Below are 19155 nucleotides of genomic sequence, written 5' to 3' on the forward strand. Positions count from 1 at the left end.
TTTTTTCTTGTGGCCATCGGTGAGGTGCATCAATGAGTTGCAAGTACTGACCGTCTGCCTTTCCCATGCCTCTCGGGGGTGGTCCAGAGTGCCTCATTGATCTGCATATATGGGTTCTGTGGATCTCTGCTGTATTCGCATGGTTTGTGTGTGCTATGTTTCTGTGTCTTTGGGATCCCTGTTTGATTCATTGTCGTTCCTGTAGGAAGTGCCCTTTTTGACCTTGTTACATGAACGTTTTGCCTGGTATTCAAGGATCGACTTGACAACAACGCCCACAACAGCAAGGAACTTTTCAACATCGTCAAGGAATTTTCCAACCCCTCGGCCAACTCCAACGACATCACCCCCTCTCAAACCCTCTGCGACTCCCTAGCCTCTTTTTTCCACAACAAGATTGCTGACATCCACAACAGCTTTGACAACCAACCCGGAAGCCAACCCACCCTACCATCTGCTGACCATCTTCCCCCCGTAAACACCCTTAACGCCTGGAACCCAATCTCCACTGAGGACACCATCCGCCTGATGAATTCCATCCACTCTGGATCCCCCACAGACCCATGCCCTCACCACATCTTCAACAAAGCAGACTCCGTCATAGCTCCGCACCTCCGAGACGTCATCAACTGCTCCTTCAACTCCGCTACCTTCCCAGAAGACTGGAAACACGCTGAAAAAACCAACAGCAGACCCCACCGAACTCAAAAACTACCGCCCCATCTCGCTTCTTCCATTCCCGGCCAAAGTCATCGAGAAAGCTGTCAACAACCAGCTCGCCGCCTTCCTCGAAGCCAACAAATCACTCGACCCCTCACAATCTGGTTTCCGAGCCAAACACAGCACTGAGACCGCCCTCATCGCAGCAACAGACGACATTCGAACTCTACTGGACAATGGAGACACAGTCGCCCTCATCCTCCTCGACCTCTCTGCAGCCTTCGACACAGTCTGCCACAGCACCCTTTTACAACGCCTCAGAAACATCGGAATCCAAGGAAAAGCACTGGAATGGATCACCTCGTTCCTCACCGGAAGAACCCAGAGAGTCCGCCTCCCACCATTCAAGTCCGAGGCCTCTGAAATCATCTGCGGCGTACCACAAGGATCCTCACTCAGCCCCACCCTCTTCAACGTATACATGAGCCCCCTCGCGGCCATCGCCCGCCAACACAACCTCAACATCATCTCTTACGCGGATGACACTCAACTGATCCTTTCTCTCACCAAGGACCCCAGCACCGCCAAAACTAACCTACACGAAGGAATGAAAGAAGTTGCCGAATGGATGAAACAAAGCCGTCTGAAACTGAACTCAGACAAAACAGAAGTCCTCATCTTAGGTAAATCCCCCTCTGCATGGGACGACTCCTGGTGGCCGGAAGCCCTCGGAAAAGCACCCATCCCGACAGACCACGCACGGAACCTTGGCGTCATCCTGGATTCTTCACTCTCAATGAACAGACAAGTCAGCGCCGTATCCTCTTCCTGCTTTAACATTCTTCGCATGCTCAGAAAAACATTTCGCTGGATCCCCTCCGAAACAAGGAAAACAGTCACCCACGCTCTAGTCACGAGCCGACTGGACTACGGAAACACCCTCTACGCAGGTACCACCGCTAAACTCCAGAAGAAACTACAACGAATCCAAAACGCCTCAGCCAGGCTCATATTAGACATCCCACGCAACGAACACATCTCTGGTCACCTTAAAGACCTCCACTGGCTACCCATCAATAAGAGGATCACTTTCCGACTGCTTACCCACGCACACAAATCACTCTACGACATCGGACCAGATTGCCTCAACTCTCGACTGTCCTTCTACACCCCCTCCCGCCAACTTCGCTCTTCCAGCCAAGCCTTCGCCACTGTACCTCGCATCAACAAGACCACCATGGGAGGCAGATCCTTTTCATACCTGGCTGCCAAAACATGGAACTCACTCCCCGCTTACCTTCGTCTCACCCAGAATCACCTAGCGTTCAGAAAGCAGCTTAAAACGTGGATATTTGACAAATAATCCTCCTCCCCTTCCTAAGCGCCTTGAAACCCTCTGGGTATGTAGTGCGCTATACAAATTTTATGACTTGACTTGACTTGACTTGTATTTGATGTGATTTCAACTGGAAGTACACAGGGTTCCTGCTAAACAGGTCTCCAGTGCCAGAGCTCTTTCCCAAAACTGTGCAATTGTTTGCCCAGTTGGCAATCCCTTTAGTGCCCTCTGAAAGTCCCTAATAAGTGGTACCCCCAGTGCAAAAGAAGCTCCCTAAGGACGGCAGTATGAATTGTGCCAACCTAAGGGTCCCCTCACCAAGCTCATGTAAACTGCCACTACAGGCTGCATGTCTTGGTGCAGACAGAAGTGAAAACACGACATGGCACGCAATCTGTGTGCCCTGCCTGCCGACACTGCATGAAGTACAAGTCACCCCTACTGCAGGCCTTACCACTCTAAGGCAAGGTGCACTATACTACATGTGAGGGCACACCAGCATGACTAGATATGCCCCCGTACTGGTCATTTCAATTACTGTCAGTACAAGTGATCAAGGAAGCCATCTTAAAAACATGAGCTGGACACTGGTTAAAACAAGTTCCCCAGCTACATGATGGCTTCACTGAAAATAGGTATGTTTGGTATCCAACATCTCGTAATAATAAACACACACTGTTGCCAATGTCGGATTTAGTAATACATGGGCACAGAGTGGTGCCACCTGAAAATCCACCAGTTACTGGTATGCTGACTGACTGTTTTTTTACCAGCCTGCCACCAGGGAGGGTTTCTGACCCACAAGGGCAATGGCATTTGCTCTCAGAGGGACATAAACCAAGTCTGCTCGGGGAGAGAGTGCTTTGCCTCCCCGCTCATATGATGACCTGCTGATTAGCCTTTCAAGGCATGGTATGCAAATCTGGCTTCTCTCACAGGAGAGGAAACTGTTGCAAGGATCCTGCTCATACACAGAACTGTGCACAGAAACCTAGGACATCAGTGAATTGTGGTGTGTCAGAAACTCACCTCAGTACCTAGAAAAACCCTAACCAGCTAGCATCAGTGTCGCATTAGCTCTTCGTCCTATAGCAAAGTAACCAATGATTAGACAACCTAGAACATGCGACTTAGTACAAACTCACTTCCCAACGTTCCTGAGAACACTCTATCGTATGCTCTCATACCAGTCCACAACAGGAGGAAATAAGAGACACAGTAAGGTTAAAATATTTATTTTAACAATGTGATTTCAGGTGCAGTATCTTAGCCAACATAAGCAGACATATGATTAGAAATAATATGGTCAGCATTGTTACAATTCCATAAAATACAAAAGGAGAAATCATATTTCAATGATTGTTAAAACAGGTCTTATAGCACCTAGTTTTAACACCTTCCTAGGAACTATGTATTATAAACTAAAGAAGGTCTCTTAGATTTGTATGGGGGACCCCATTACCTTTCCGCTCAGTAAGAGTAAATCACCTAAGGATCAGCAAAAACTCTCTTGCATCCCTGGAAACGAAATCTTCCAAGTGAGTGAAATCATGGCAACTGTGAAATAATAAGGGTGCCAGAATCTCATTTGACTCATGGCTGCCAAATTGTTGTGTCTAGAAAGCGTTACTCAATCATGTCGAACAACAGCTACCACGTTATGATAACCTTGATGGCTTCAGTACTCACTGTGCAGAATAGGGGCACAATGTAAGTCTAGAGATGTCGAAAACAAACCTTTTCTAATGTGTAGACCTTCACGAAGCCTAACTTACAAAAACAGCTATGCAGTGTTGTGTGCAAAAGCGGCAAAAGGTAAAATGGCGTTTAAACTTTTAACAAGCTATGCTAACATAACATGCCTGCAAAACAGGCCTTAGGCCACACTACAAAACATACCGCCTTTGTCCAGAGCCCTTGGGCACCTGGATAGGTGGGAACATTATCTAGGCAAGACAGGCGTGTCCACCCGTCAGACTAGTACGGAGCTGCTTTCCTGCAGGCACCCCCCAAAGAAGACTGTGAGACTCCTTAACCTCAAAAATCCAATGCTGAAAGGCACCACCGAATCTGTGTCATAGCCCGAGCTGAAGTGGGCCAACTGTGCCAGCATGGTCCCCTGGCCCTCCAGTGACAAAGCCCACCTGGTACTTGCCCACTGTGGACTTCCCCCCATGCTGCCTACAACCTCTGTTAGCATGCCTCCTCTACACCAAGTGCGCCAGGTGACGGAAATCCGACTCCTTAAGACACCTCTGCACATGTCGCAGCAAAGTGCCTCAATTCTGATTTAAAGTATCAAAAACCTGTTTTCTTCAAACCTGCTATTTCAAGAAGTAATTACCTAATTTCGATGATCTTGGTGCCTAAAGTTACATAAAGATAAGTGTTCTTTTTATAAATTGGTGTAGATCTTATTGAGCCGTGTGTGTCATTTATTGGCTGTGTGTGCTCTCAGCAGAAGTCTAACACTCCTCTTTGATACGCCTAAGGCTGCTCGACCACAATACCCCCTAAAAGAGCACATTAGGATTTCTAGAGCAAGACCCTGTCCATGCTTAAGGGAATACTTGAACTCTTTGAACAATGTACCTCTTTTTTGGCATACAATATTAAAAAAACTGCTTCCTACAATTCCTTTATGTTGCCTGTGTGTGTCAGTGCTGTGCCTTTGTGAACCCAGTATTCTGCAGTGATGTGCATTAGTAGTTCCTCTGTGCCTCAGTAGAGGTGCTCTCCTCAGTCCTGTGTGCCTCAGTGCTGCACTTTCACTATTGCTGTGTATCTCAGTAGCTTGCTGATTTGGTTCCTGAGTTTGTTCATTGGTTTTCATGGCAGAGTGCTGTGCAGTCAAGGTGCCTACATGTTTCAGTGTTGTTCTTGTGTATGCTCAGTTCCTCAGTACTGGACTCTACAGGTACATTGATGTCTCAGTGGTGGGCTGTTCTATTAATCTGTGCTGTATTGTGTCAAGTGTGACTTATTGCTGCACTCCTATAATTACTAATTGTTACAGTGTTGTGGTCTCAGGATTCTGGAGCTTTTAATTTATTTGCCATTGTTGTTCCTGAGTACTCTTCTCGTTTCTTTTGCAGCTCATTTTGACTGTTCCAGTTGAAATTGTTTTTGCTAAAGGTGTCCTGAGTGTGGAGCAATTAAGGAAGATGCCATCGTCTAACCTCCTGGACAGGTCCTCCAAGTTAAACTGTGCGTTTCCCCCAGAAAAATATATTTGCCTAAATGTTTTTAAACTTTTCTTTGTGAGATGCTGCTTACTTATTTTAGCTTGGCAAGAAATAAATTATAAAAGGGTCTAGACACTTTTGTTTATTTGTATTGTTTTGATTGTCACATACACATGCATTTCTCTCTTCCTATTAACCAGTTTTTAAATGTGCATTATAACACAAGTGGTAACTGATATTTAACCTCATATTTTTGTCCTTAGTGAAGACCACATACAAGCGGAGGTATGAGATCAAATACAGAAGAGCTACACCGCAGGAAGAGGCGGCGCTTGGGGGCCCAAGTCTGCAAGGTAAGAAGGCAGTTTCTTCTTACAGCGCCTGCATGACGCAAGTACTACCAATGACAATAGATAAACCGCTTTAAACTCTGTTTTTGTTTTAGCTATGTGAAACTGCCAAAATCAATGTGGAGGCCTCTCACATGCTCTAATCTCCCACTCCAAAAATTAACCTCTTCGTTGCTAGACACCCCCCCCCCACATTGCCCCGCCACCCCGCAAACCTTTTTTTGGCTATTTGGGGTAGTACGCACTTAGGCCCCTGTAAGCGTCTGTTATTTTCCTTGCAAATGGTATCACCAAATGGTTTGTGGTGCTAAAATCGCCATCTTCTCAGCTTTCAGGAACAGACAGACTTTTGTCAGAAAACCAAAAGTTTCTACTAAGTTTTGGCATTTTACTGGGACGTAGCCTATTTTTCCTATTGTTTGTGCTTTAAGCCTCCTGGTTATGTTATTTGATGTTAAAGGAACTTTTAAAGCGCACGTACACCAGAATGTTTCATGGCACTGGAGTCCGAGGGATACTGCCGCTTAAATGGTTTAGTCATACGCCTGGTGGAAGAGCCACGTCTGTAGAAGTTTCCTGCACTGAGCGTAGGAGGTCAGTAATCTGATGTCCAAATGGAGAATTCCAGAGTTGGATGGGATGACTAGGAGATTCAGATGGGAAGACTGAGAAGAGACGTAACCATGAACCGGAAAGGATACATACACTGGGCTGTTGCCATGAAGAGCTTGAAAGATTTTGCAGCTCGGCTTAAATACGCTGCGTTCGGCTATTGGGAGCTAGTGTAATTCTTCCATTAACGGGGTAACCTGGTGCCTTTTAGGATGGTGGTAAATTAGTCTGGCCACCTGGTTTTTGCACCAGTTGCAATTGTTTCGATTGATATGCCGGAATGACAATGTAGAGCGAGTTGACATAGTCCATGTGGGAGATTACTAGGGCAAATACTATTTTGGTCAGGGCTTCAGTAGTAAGGAATATGTTGATCTGGGAGGCGCTAGGGGGCGCACAGCGGAATGGCTGCCTGAACTGCAGCTCCGCCGGGCGATCGCCAACTATGTGACCTAATGCTGCGGTACCCCCGCTAATCCACCCTCCGAGCCCAACCGCGAGTAGGGGAAGATGAGCTGCATCGACCGAAGTGGAACAATTCGCCCACCACTCGGTGATTACTGACTTTTGCCGTGTGTAATGTGTTGAGCGGACGCCCGCCTGACAACATGGCCGGCGTCGGTTGGTGGACCTCCGACTAGCGATGTATCCTCGACATGAGGTCGGACTCCTGCACCAGCGTCATCGTACCGGGGGTGAGAAACTGATGTCTGAGCCCGAATAGCTATTGTAAATTGCCTCTCACCGCCATATACGGCCAATTGCTACTGCCGTGTCTCCGGACGTGTGCCTGACAAGATGGCGGCGCTTGGTACCGGAGTGAAGATATCGTTACCCTCGCGCCAGTAAACACGGATTGGGCCGATTTGTACTCTCCGCCTGGCGGATACATAGCGATCAACTGCTGCTTGAGTCGCTGCTGGTTAATAGCGCTTGCTGCCTGCTCTCAGATAGTGTACCATCGCCGTCTGCAGTACCGTCTGGACGGGGGATCCGCCGACCTCGCGCTCAACTCCGGCACCAGAGGGGCTCACGTGGGAGGCCGAGACTCTAAATCCTGCTGCCTGCGGTGGGGACCGGACCGTGATACGAGTGCTACCTGGCCATATTGAACCGCGCTGCTGCTGACGTGGCCTGTCCGCGACCCCCCCCATAACCCACGCAGCCTGGTGTGAGACGATCGCTGCCCTTCTCCCCGGTCGCAGGGGCAATATTAAAGGCGACAGCCCGAGACTCTGGGCAGTAAATCACGGCGACAGCGGTAAGAGTCACGAGGGCGTCTGGGCCCGCTTGCAGGAAGGCGACGTCCCCGACCGCCATCATGGGGAAACCAGATAAGCAGCAGCCTAAGATCTCCTTTGACAACAGAAAGGCGGCGAAATCTACTGAGGAGGTGGTGGAGAATGGAGGCGCTGCCGAATCTATGCCCAACAATAACATTGAGAAGATCCTGATGGCGATTCAATCGAACCTGCAGGATATCAACGGTAAGCTGGACAACCTGACTTGCAGAATGGACAGCATGGCCACTCGACAGGAGAAGCATGGCGAACGGTTGGATGAGGCCGAGGCTAGAATTTCCGCCGTTGAAGATGAAGCGCGGGCCTCCACCTCCAAGTGCACAGGCATGGAACGACTTCTGGAGGTGATCAGGGCGAAGGAGGAGGATTTGGAGGCGCGCTCGAGGCGCAATAACGTGCGGATCACGGGCCTGCCGGAGACGACCAACACGGGGCGGATGGAGACCTACGTCGAAAATCTGTGTAAGGATCTCTTTGCCGTGGAGGCCTTATCGCCAATCTTCATAGTGGAGCGGGCCCATAGATCGTTGGCCCCCAGACCACCACCCGGTGCCACACCTAGACCGATTGTGGCGAGGATCCTAAATTACCGGGACAGAGACACGATTCTTCGGCTCGCACGTGAAAAAGGAAAAATACAGCATCAAGGCAACTCACTGGAGTTCTACCCGGATCACACGGTAGCGGTCCAACAGGCCCGTAAGGAGTACACCTCAGTGAAGGCTAAACTGCGGGATTTGAACATTGTGTACTCAATGTTATACCCAGCTCGACTTCGAGTGGTGTGGAAGGAGAAGGCGATTGTGCTGGCAACGCCCAAGGCGGCCCTGGACTTTGTTAAAAAGGTGCAGCGTGAGTCGCGAGCAGACTCGCAAAATGATCAACAAAGAGACTTGGACTGAAGCCACCGACGACATCCCTCGTCGGACAGCGGTGAGTTTTGTTGTGCTGTTGACTAATGAGCTTTGCCACATGGCCGCTGATGGCTGCACTGGGCAGGCCCGCCTGGTGCCTAACTCCTAAAGGTAGACTATGGCGCTGTTACTGCACTAATTGTATATCTGAGGGGCTGTCATCCATTGTAGCAGCGGGAACTACTATGCACCTCTGTATTTGTCCTTTGACTGTTACTTGTAACTGCCCCCTGCTAACATGCCTTCTTCACGGTGCCTTTGCTCATGATACCTAGCAGTACTGATGCGGTTTTTGACACGTGGAATGGTCGGCAAGGCCCTTCCCCCTGTATTAGATGGTGCACCACTTCATCGTGAGCGCTAGGGCGTAGTAAACGTGAGAGCATATCGTGCTACGAGGTGCGCGGCCATGCGGTGTGGAGCCTGGCGGTCGTGCACCCACTCCTGCACGCCTCGACTATACTGCCTACTAACAGTCCAGCACCTGCTATATGGGGTGAACTGAACGTTAAGCAGGATGTGGATTGTGGCGGCCACCGCCGTCAAATGGGGTTGGAATGTCGCTGTACTACCCCTATAACACTGCTACTACTTGTGTAATATTACTGTGTACTTGGAGAGTGGAGGGGTCAGCGGTAGATGGTCACATGTATTACGCATTCATAAAGTATATATAGTATCGCCTGCACCTGTCCTCCGGGTGAAGAATTGTGCTCGTGGCGGTCCTCCATGAGGGAAATACCCACCACGAGTTCTCAGTATGGGCACTGAGTTGATGGTTTTGTGTTTGGGGGAATGGTGCTCTGAGGGGATATGGCTTCGGCAGGTTGGGGTTGCTGGAGTGGGTGGGATAAGGGGGGGGGGGTTGTTTGTATGTTTACGAAGACCGACAGCATTGCATATGTATATCTTTTTGGTTTCTCCACCGAGATTGCCTGCCATAGGTATAGTTGTTCTTTGTGCTGAGAGTTGGAGTGCATCATTTGCAGCGGTGGAATGTATAAGAATGTCAGGTTTTGCATTATCTGATGACAATGGGTTCTAGGGATACGGACAGACGGGGCTTGAACGTTCTTACCTGGAACATACGGGGGTTCTCGAAACCTCAGAAGATCAGACAGGTTTTTGCTAGTCTTACCAGATGGAACGTAGATATAGCGTTTCTACAGGAGTCACACCTCGCACCACACACCCACACGCACTTAGGGACGAGGTGGGCTGAGTCCATATACAAAGCCTCCTACTCATCTTACTCCCGTGGGGTGGTCATTTTGATTAGGAAGGGGATCAGCTTCAAGACACAGCATGTTACGCAGGATCCCTCTGGTAGGTACGTGTTGGTGTCGGGCACACTGAGGGGCCAGCGAGTGACGCTTTTTAACGTATATGGGCCAAACACTGACGCTCCGGAATTCTTCCGGGAAGTCTGGGGACACTTGCAAAAACACGCCAGCACACACATACTATGTGGGGTGGACTGGAATATGACTCTGCAAGACGGGCTAGACCGCTCTTCTCATTCACTAGAGCAGCACAAGCAGTCGCGACAAATGGTGTGTCACATGATGCAGGACCTAGCCTTAGCGGATCTATGGAGGCTGCAACACACTGACGCGCCAGGCGCCACACACATAACAGCCTCTCACAATAGCTGGTCCAGATTAGATTACTGGTTGGGTTCAAGGGACTTGGCTCTATGGGTTCGTCAATTACAGGTATTACCCCGCACATTGTCCGACCACAATCCGGTCCTGTTGCAAATGGACATTCCACGATACACCCCCCCCCCTTCCAGTGGCGATTTAATTCCCGGGCCCTCTCAGACACAGTGTATGTGGACACCATTAAAAAAGCGATAAAGGACTACTTTGATATTAATGCACAGACAACGGAAGACCCGTGCCTACTTTGGGAGGCGTTCAAAGCCACAATTAGCGGTGTCTGCATTAGCACCACAGTAGGGGTACTCAAAGACATTAGGGGCCAGATCCGCCGTTGCGAACAGCAGATGAGAGATTTGGATTTGCTGTATGAGACGACTCAGGATGTTTCACTACTACCGGGGTTACGCGACGTGCATACTGAGCATGCGGACTTCCTGGAGTCCGAAATAAAGTACTTGGATCGTGCACATGTGGCTAGAACATTTGGAGAGGGGGGTAGGCCGGGGGCTCTGCTGGCACGGAAAATTTGTGAGGGACGGGGACAATCAGCGATACTGAGGGTTAAATCCAAGGAGGGTATATTTCAAACGCACTCTGCAGATATATTGAAATGCTTTGCAGACTCCTTCGGCTCACTATATCGATCACAACCCACAGCACCAGCGGATGAAACATATGACTATTTGCATGATGTGGCGATTGGCTGGCTGTCGGATACACACAGGGAGTACTTGGCTAGGCCCATAACAGTGGAGGAAGTAACCGAGGTGATAAGTTTCCTACCAAATGGCAAGGCGCCGGGCCCGGACGGGTACACCTCTGAATTTTATAAACAGTTTGCGGACATTATCGCCCCATATTTAGTGGACATGTATGGTGCCTCCTTTGAGAAATCGTTACTCCCCCCCACACTGCGAGAAGCCATGATCATTGCTCTCCTAAAGCCGTCCAAAGATCCAGAGGACTGTGACTCTTACAGACCTCTGTCCCTGATTAACGTGGATTCGAAAATCCTCGCTAAACTCTTGGCAGGTCGACTGTCCCCCTTGATGACCCGACTGGTCCTTCCGGATCAATCTGGGTTTGTGCCCACCAGATCCACCTCACATAACACTAGATCCCTATTTGCACTCTCACATTACCTTCAACCCTCGGTTAAAGCGGTGGCTGTCATGCTTGACGCCGCGAAGGCATTCGATTCCATTGAATGGCGTTACATGATTACCGTCCTAAATAGGATGGGGTTTCCTAAACGGTTTGTGCAATGGGTCTCCTTGCTTTATACACAACCGCGCGCAAGGGTCAGAATCAATGGATATGTTTCAGGACAGTTTGACTTTGAACGTGGCACACGGCAGGGCTGCCCGCTCTCGCCTCTATTATTTGCGCTGGCACTGGAGCCACTAGCTTGCATAGTACGACAGAACTATAAAGAATCTGCTCTGCAATTCGTGGCTAGGCCACTTCACATATCACTCTACGCGGACGATATGTTACTGTATGTCCGTGACCCGGAAACCCATCTAAACCCGTTGCTCAGGGAATACATCCGATTTGGCGGACATTCGGGGCTGGCAATTAACTGGGCTAAATCCTCCATAATACCCCTCACTGACACTACATCGCCCTTTGCAGTAGACTTCCCGTTGGAATGGCAACAAGATCCGATTCGCTACCTAGGGGTCATGTTTCACAGGGATCCAGAGGTGGTCCTACGGGCGAACTACGGGGTGGTACTCTCTAAGCTTGACGACAAAATCCAACGCTGGATTCACTTGCTGCTATCATTAGCTGATAGAATAGCTATTGTCAAAATGAACGTGCTACCCAAGTTGTTATACATGTTTAATAACATACCGATCACGCCACCACAAGCAATATTCCGCCGTATAAACTCCCTGGTGCGGACCTTGATATGGGCGGGCAAACAGGCTCGTATTGACTTGCAGACACTTACACTTCCATTTGCGCAAGGTGGGTTCAGTGTGCCTGATTTTCTCCTCTACTACCTCTGCGCGCAGGCGCAATATGCGGCATATTGGTACCACGCGGTCCCGTATCTCACACACGCGGCCATAGAAGAAGGGGATGCCTATCCTGTCCCCCTCACTGCGATCGTCTCGCACGCACGGCCACCGCTACATGCAAAGGACATAAACACTGTAGACACCACGGTCAAAGCATGGCACAGGCTTGGGCAGTTGGCTCACAAAACCCCGCTGTATGCACCGGCCATGCCATTGCAACATCATCAGGCGCTGTCAGTCACTGGGGAAAAGGTTGGAATGTCCTTGCTGAGTAGAGCTGGTATTGACAAGCTGGGCGATGTGTTTCAAGCAGGCACGTTCAGAGGCCTAGACCAATTGCATTATATCCAAAATCAGACTCCCATGTTTCGTTTCACGTACTACAAATTGACAAGGGCGTTGAGGGAACACTACCCGACATTCCAAACAGAGCCAGAATGCCTTGCACCACTGCAACTACTGATTACCACTAATGATCTCTCACATCTGGTGTCCAGACTGTATACAGCTGCACAATCGGAACTGGCGGGACACACTCTGAAGGCTAAGGGGCGGTGGGATGCACTATTAGACACGCCACTGACGGATGAGGAATGGAGTAGCACCTGCGCTTTAACACAGATACTGACGCCCAACGGCAATTTGAGAATTATCCATTTTAAATTTCTTCACCAAATCTACTACACACCGACAAAACTGCTTAGGTTTGGTTTACAGGAGGAAGACAGGTGCAAGAGGTGTAATAGGGAGGGTGCGGATTTTGCGCATCTGGCCTGGGACTGCGCTAAGGTAGCGGGGTACTGGGGGGAGGTTACTGCCACGCTAGCTGTCATGTTGGAGGATGAGGTGCAGTGCACACCCAAGGTTTGTTTACTGGGTATTGTGCCCCAATTCAGAGCGTTGAAGCGCAGGTTCTGTGCAATTGCTTTGCTGTTAGCAAAAAGGCAGGTGGCGCAATGTTGGCACAGCCGTAAGGTGCCGACGAAGAAAGCATGGCTGCATGATATGGCCATCTGCCGGGACAAACTGCAAACCTATGAGGAGCAACTGCCAGCGAAGTCCAGACCGAAGAACATTTGGTGTTTCTTAACAGACTACCTCACCTCACTGCAGGACAGTGAGGAAGACTAGCTCATGTTTTTTGTCTCATTCTGACATGAGAGATGTCTGGTGCACCAGTTCGTGCCTGATGGTGGCAGACCCTTGGTGGGATCTGAAGCTATTGTCACAGTTGATGTCTAGGCTGTGTGGGATGGAACTGTGAGGCCTTGGTTGGGGTATGTTGTTTTTCTGTTTTCCTTTTCTATAAAATGATAAAATGTAAGACTCACATCATTTGTCGGCTAGGAGGCCTACGGACGGTATATGGGGTAGCTCAACCTTGGAGTAATGTGCTGCTCTTCATGGCGTATTTGTTTTCTGATGAATGATCGTACCAACGTAGCGAGCCGGCCCCAGGGTTGTAGGCTCATGCTGTGTAAATTGCTTTGTGCTAATAAAGGTCTTTCACAAAAAAAACAAAAAAAAAGGAATATGTTGATCTTCTTGATCTTTTGAAGCTGAAAGAAACAGGAACGAACCACTGTCCCAATCTGGGCTTTCTTAGATAGGTCACTGTTGATGATGATGCCCAGGCTTTTAGTTGAACTCGAGGGGAGGGGGTTTCCAGTCCGGTTGGATAGAAGTTGGAATTCCAGGGGTTAGATAGCCCGCTGACTAGGATCAGCTCAGTTTTATCCGGGTTCAATTTCAGGTAGTTGTTGTTCATTCAGTCGCTTATGTATTGCTTGGTAGATTGAAAGTTGTAGACGGAGGATGCCGACTGATCAATATCAAAAAATCAATTGGAGGTCGTCTGCATAGTTGAAGGTGTAAACCTTCCCTTCTCCAAGGAAGCGAATGAGGGGAAGTAAGTACAGGTTAAAGAGGAGCGGTGAGAGGGAAGAGCCCTTTGGCACCCCACAGGTCACTTTTACCTTGGGGGAGGAGAGGTGGAGAGGCGTACAGCTTGAGAGCGGTCTTCCAGAAAGGATAAGAGCCAGGCCCTGTTTCCTGGCATTACTGACCCAGTCGGCCAGGAGTTCATGGTGGACCGCGTTGAACTCTCCGGTGAGATCCTGGAGTACCAGGGCCTGAGTAGTGCCCTTATCGGCCCCCCTCCTAAATTTATCTAATACTTTGAGAATGACCGCCTCTGTGGAATGAGCAGGACGGAAGCCCGCCTGGTGGGGGTTCAAGATAGTTGGAAAAATGAATAAAGGTGCTGAGGCAGCTTGTCACATGGGCTTCCAGAACCTTAGCTACCAAGGGGAGCAGGGAGATGGGGCGTTAGTTCGTAAGAGCTAAAGGGTCTGCCCCTGTTTTCTTTAAGATAGGGACAAATTCCGCTTTTTTAAATACTTTGGGAACAATGCCCTGATTAAGGGAGTTATTCAGAAGTGCAAGTGGGGGATCCAGACATATGATGAAGGCTTCCCTTAATATGTGCGGAGGGCAGCTGTCCGTAGGAGAGCCAGATCCTTCTTTTCTTAGAAGGTTGAAGAAAGCATCCTTGATAATAGGAGGAACCTGCTCCAGCAAGTGAGGGTTCCTGAGCGTAGATGGTTGGGCTTTAGAAGGGGCATTAGCAGGTATGCTAGACTTGATGGTAACAATAGTGCTTGAGTGGGGACGGGTTTTGCTGTGCCTCTATCTGGCTTGGATAGTTCAGCCACAATAGCGAAGATTTCCTTTGATTTATTAGTAGAGCTGAATATCTTGTTGGAGAAATAGGCGGCCTTGGTTTGTAAGATACAAAACGGGATGATGGACGGAGTGTTTGAGCAAATCAAACACTCACCCCCAGTCAACTGATCTGGGTTTGATCCATCACCATTCTTTAGCTCATTCCGCCACCCCAGTTCAGACATGGCCATATGCAAATCAGTCTGACCCTGTGCCTCATGGGAACAGTCCAGCCCGAACTGCCAAAGCCATATCTTCCCTGGACCGGAAACAAGCATCCTGGGACCGGTTTCTGGCATTACAGCCGTCATCAGCCAGGATAGCTTGACTCCAGTGGTGTGCAGAGCACAGGACTCACGTCTGAGCATACCCGTCCCACTCGGGGTGACCTATGCAAAAAAAACAATAATGAATCCCGGAAAGCTATACACTTCTGTAAAGTAGACACAATTCTGAATTGAGCAAGGGGTCTTTTGTTTAGATCCTTCAAAGTTTTCTCATAGAAACAGTTGAAATAAAAAAAATATTGAAATTGAGTTGAAAAAAACAGCCATTTGTGCCAACGTTTACACCTGTAGCTTCCGTGGTGGTAGATTTTTTAAAGCAATATACTGTTACATCCGCTGGACCCTTCTGGTTGTGGTGATATATCGGACTAGTAGGTTCACCAATAAGCCAAGGTACCCAGGGCAATTACTGAGCTGCGCCTTGCAATGGTTTTTCATTCTGTACCGAGTATATAGCAGTTCTATTTGTAAAATATAAAGAGTGAAAATAGGTATTAAGGACACCTATGTATTTCTGAAATGGGAATAACATATAGAGTTTAGAAGCAGTAGGTATTTGCACATCTCCCAAATTGAATTAGAGGACATGTGAATTAGAGGGCATTTTTCAAAATGACTTATTCTTTACACATTCTCTTACATTTGGAAGGCAGAAATGCATAGAAAGTCAATTGGTAATAACACTTGTTCTATAATTCTGTGTTCACCTAAGTCTTCCAATAAAAATGGTACCTCACTTGTGTGGGTAGGCCTAGTGTCCCCGACAGGAAACGGCCCAGAAAGCAAAGTAGGCACATCAATTTTTCCAAGGGAAAACTGACCCTTTTATCGCAATGTGCCTAGCTGTGGATTGTTGACCCTAGCTCAGCTGGTACATAGAGAAAGCAAGCAAACCTTTACATTTTTTAAAACTAGACATCCAGTGGAATCTAGGATGTGTTGACTTGTGTTGCTCTTAACAGGTTCTGTTGCCCAAAATCCCTTGCAAACCGCAAACTTTGCAAACAAACCCTAATTTTTCTCACATTTCTGTGATGGAAAGTTCTGGAATCTGTGGGGTGCCACAAACGTCCACCCACTCAGCATTCCCCCAAGTCTCCCGATAAAAATTGTACCTCCTTGTGTGGGTAGGCCTAGTGCCCACGATGAGAAACCGCCCAAAATGCAACATGGGCATTTCACATTTTGAACTGTGAGGAAAATGTTATAGCTACATTTGAGGTTCCCAGGGGATTTTGGGTAGGAAAATGTTGGAAGATCCATTCAAGCCGCACCTCCCTGGACTCCCCTGGGTGTCTAGTTTTAAGACATGTCTGGGTTTGGTAGGTTTCTGTAGATGGCCGCTGAGCAAAAGAGTCACATTTTCCTCACTTTTTTTGTGAGAAAGTTGTGGGATCACAGCAACGGCACAGGTTTTCTACCACTCCGCATACCCCTTGGTCGCCCGATAAAAATGATACCTCATTTGTGTGGGTGATACAAGTGCCTGCGACAGGGAAGAGCCAAAAAACTGAAGAGACTGAGGGCGAACCAACGTGGGTCCAAAAGGGCAGTTTCTTTGTACGTTTTTATGCAGACTCTGCTTTGTGCACCCACAGAAGTGAGGTATCATTTTGATCAATAGACTGAGGGGAACCCTGGCTGTTAGGAAATGTGTACAGGTGCGATGATTACTGTGAATAGCAAGGACCCCCTGGGTAGTAACAATCTATAGACTCCTAGGGCAGGGTAGCAACATATGCGAGAAAAATCCTAGGACGTCTAGGTATATGAGTGTACAGATGAGACAGGCCAGTTATCAAGAAGGAATAGTAGGGGAGAATTAGAAAAGTTATATAAAAAGTATATTTTTATTTTGTATATTTAAAAATCATATTAGAAATGACAGGGGGTCAAACCAATATGACGGGTTTTAAAATCGCTTTGTCAAAATTACATACAATAATCATAATGAATAAACATAAAATTCATAGTACATAAAATAATGGAATATATTAACAAAAGCATACAAATAATCACATCAAAAATAAAACAAGCATAAGAACTCGACGCGCGTTTCGGCAGGAGACCGCCTTCTTCAGGAGACACAATTTTAATTCCTGAAATACAGTTTAAAAGGGAATTAAAATATTGGTTTGACCCCCTGTCATTTCTAATATGATTTTTAAATATACAAAATAAAAATATACTTTTTATATAACTTTTCTAATTCTCCCCTACTATTCCTTCTTGATAACTGGCCTGTCTCATCTGTACACTCATATACCTAGACGTCCTAGGATTTTTCTCGCACAGGTGCGATGATTATACAGCTTTCTCACACAGGACTGTCAAGAAAATATTACCTTTTAGCAAAATTTGAGGTTTGAAGGGGATTTTGCGTAGAACAAACACTGGGAGATCCACACCGCCACTCCACACACACCCAGGTGCGGACGGTGTGCTGGATGAGCGGCAGGGTGGACGTCACTGGCTGGGGTAGGTGGGGCGGGCATAGGTGTCACGGGTGGGGAAAAATAAAAAAAAAATAAAAAAAAAATTACTTGCAGTCAGCCGCGTCTCACACTTCTCCAGGCAGCACAGTCTCCCAGAATGTCATGCGGCCAATCCTGAAGCTCCTCTCACGCATGAGAGCAGCTTCAGAAGTGGCCTGAGCGCTTTTAAATGGCTCTCCAGGACAGACTGTGAGTCTGTGCCTGCTCTCTCCAACCCAGCTGCGTTACTGAGTTGGAGAGAGCTTTCACTGCGCATGACGTTTTTTAAATGGGTCGGGGCTTTGGCATGCCCATTCTAGAAAGCTCCCATCCCGGACCTACAAAATAAATAGTCTCTGGTTCCTAGTGGGCTTTCTGCCCCCGGGGGGGGCAGATCAGAGGCTATTGCCCCTAACAGCCCCAAGGGATGCAGAAAGACTGTTCCATTTGTTTTCGGGTGTGGGGGGCACTGGCATGCCCTTTTTGGGCAGCCCCTACCCATACTTATAAAACAAAAACTTAATCCCGGGTGCCTAGTGGGCTTTCTGCCCCTCAGAGGGGCAAATAAGGGGCTATTGCTTACCTCTGCTACCGGGGGGAGGACAGAAAGACTGTGGGAAATGTTTTAAGGAGTTGGGGCATTATCATTGCCCATTGAAGTTAGCCCCCACCCCTCTTTTATTAAAAAAAATCCCTGGTATCTAGTGGGCTTTCCACCCGGGGGGGCAATGACCCCAATTTTTAGAAAGACTGTGAAGGTTGGTTTTTTTGGGGGGGTTATTGGCATGCTAATTTTGGGCATCCTCCACCCTTAGATGTACACACAAAATAAATCCATGGTGCCTACTGTGCTTTCTTCCCCCCTGTCTTCTGAAATACTGAATTTTGCCCAAAACATTGGGGGGCGGCTGGGGGGCTGGGGTGAAGCAGAAGCCCTTGCCCAAGGTGCGCTCCCCCCTCTTTGGTGCTAGTGGGTGGAAATCTGCTCGGGGATTGCCCTTTTGCGGCACATCTACCTACGTGATCGAGGGGCTGAGATAGCTCCACGTGCAATTAGGAAGTGCAACTGAAATGAGCCGATCAGCTTCAGCGAAAGTACATCAGAGCGCCAGGAGCGCTGATTGTCATTTCACTGAAAACACCAGAAAGGCCTCGGGAGCTGGGTAAGCTATTCCCCAGCTCCCGAGGCTGTTTTGGACTGTAGGAAATCTCTCTGGTGCTTGCACCAGAGGGATTTCCTGTGCCATGTACACGGACGGTCGGGAGGTATCCGACACACACGAGCACTGTAGTGTTGGACGGCTCCTGGCTGGACAAAGTGTTAACCTTTGATGTCAGAGGTAATTCTTGGAGGGGGAGATTGGAGCTTGTGTGGCCGACAGCAACATTGCAACATTGTATTTTTGCCACTTTTACAAAACTCTGAATCGGGAGGTGTGAGACTAGCCTTTAAATCAGTAGTCTCCGGCCTGAATCATTGGGTGGGGTGTATCTCGGGGGGGGGGGGGGGGGGGAGGGGAAGGGGCAGTGGGTTGGCATGTCTGCCAATGCCTTCTAGTTAGCATGGGGGCATCTTAACCACTTTACCTATTTTCTACCTAAGAGTGTAAGCCACAGC

The 19155-nt window shown here is 48.4% G+C and overlaps 1 protein-coding gene across 1 annotated transcript in view; it reads left to right on the plus strand.

The window, feature by feature from the left end:
* Window positions 1-19155, plus strand: part of PIGS (phosphatidylinositol glycan anchor biosynthesis class S) — a 176403-nt gene that overhangs the window by 52411 nt on the left and 104837 nt on the right. The window contains exons 3-4 of the mRNA XM_086955161.1: window positions 5095-5206; window positions 5448-5537. Of these exons, the coding sequence (XP_086811287.1) occupies window positions 5095-5206; window positions 5448-5537 (202 nt within the window). The remainder of the gene's footprint in view (window positions 1-5094; window positions 5207-5447; window positions 5538-19155) is intronic.

The sequence above is a fragment of the Lissotriton vulgaris genome, chromosome 2_1 (genome assembly GCF_964263255.1).
Source record: "Lissotriton vulgaris chromosome 2_1, aLisVul1.2, whole genome shotgun sequence".
Classification (NCBI taxonomy): Eukaryota; Metazoa; Chordata; class Amphibia; order Caudata; family Salamandridae; genus Lissotriton; species Lissotriton vulgaris.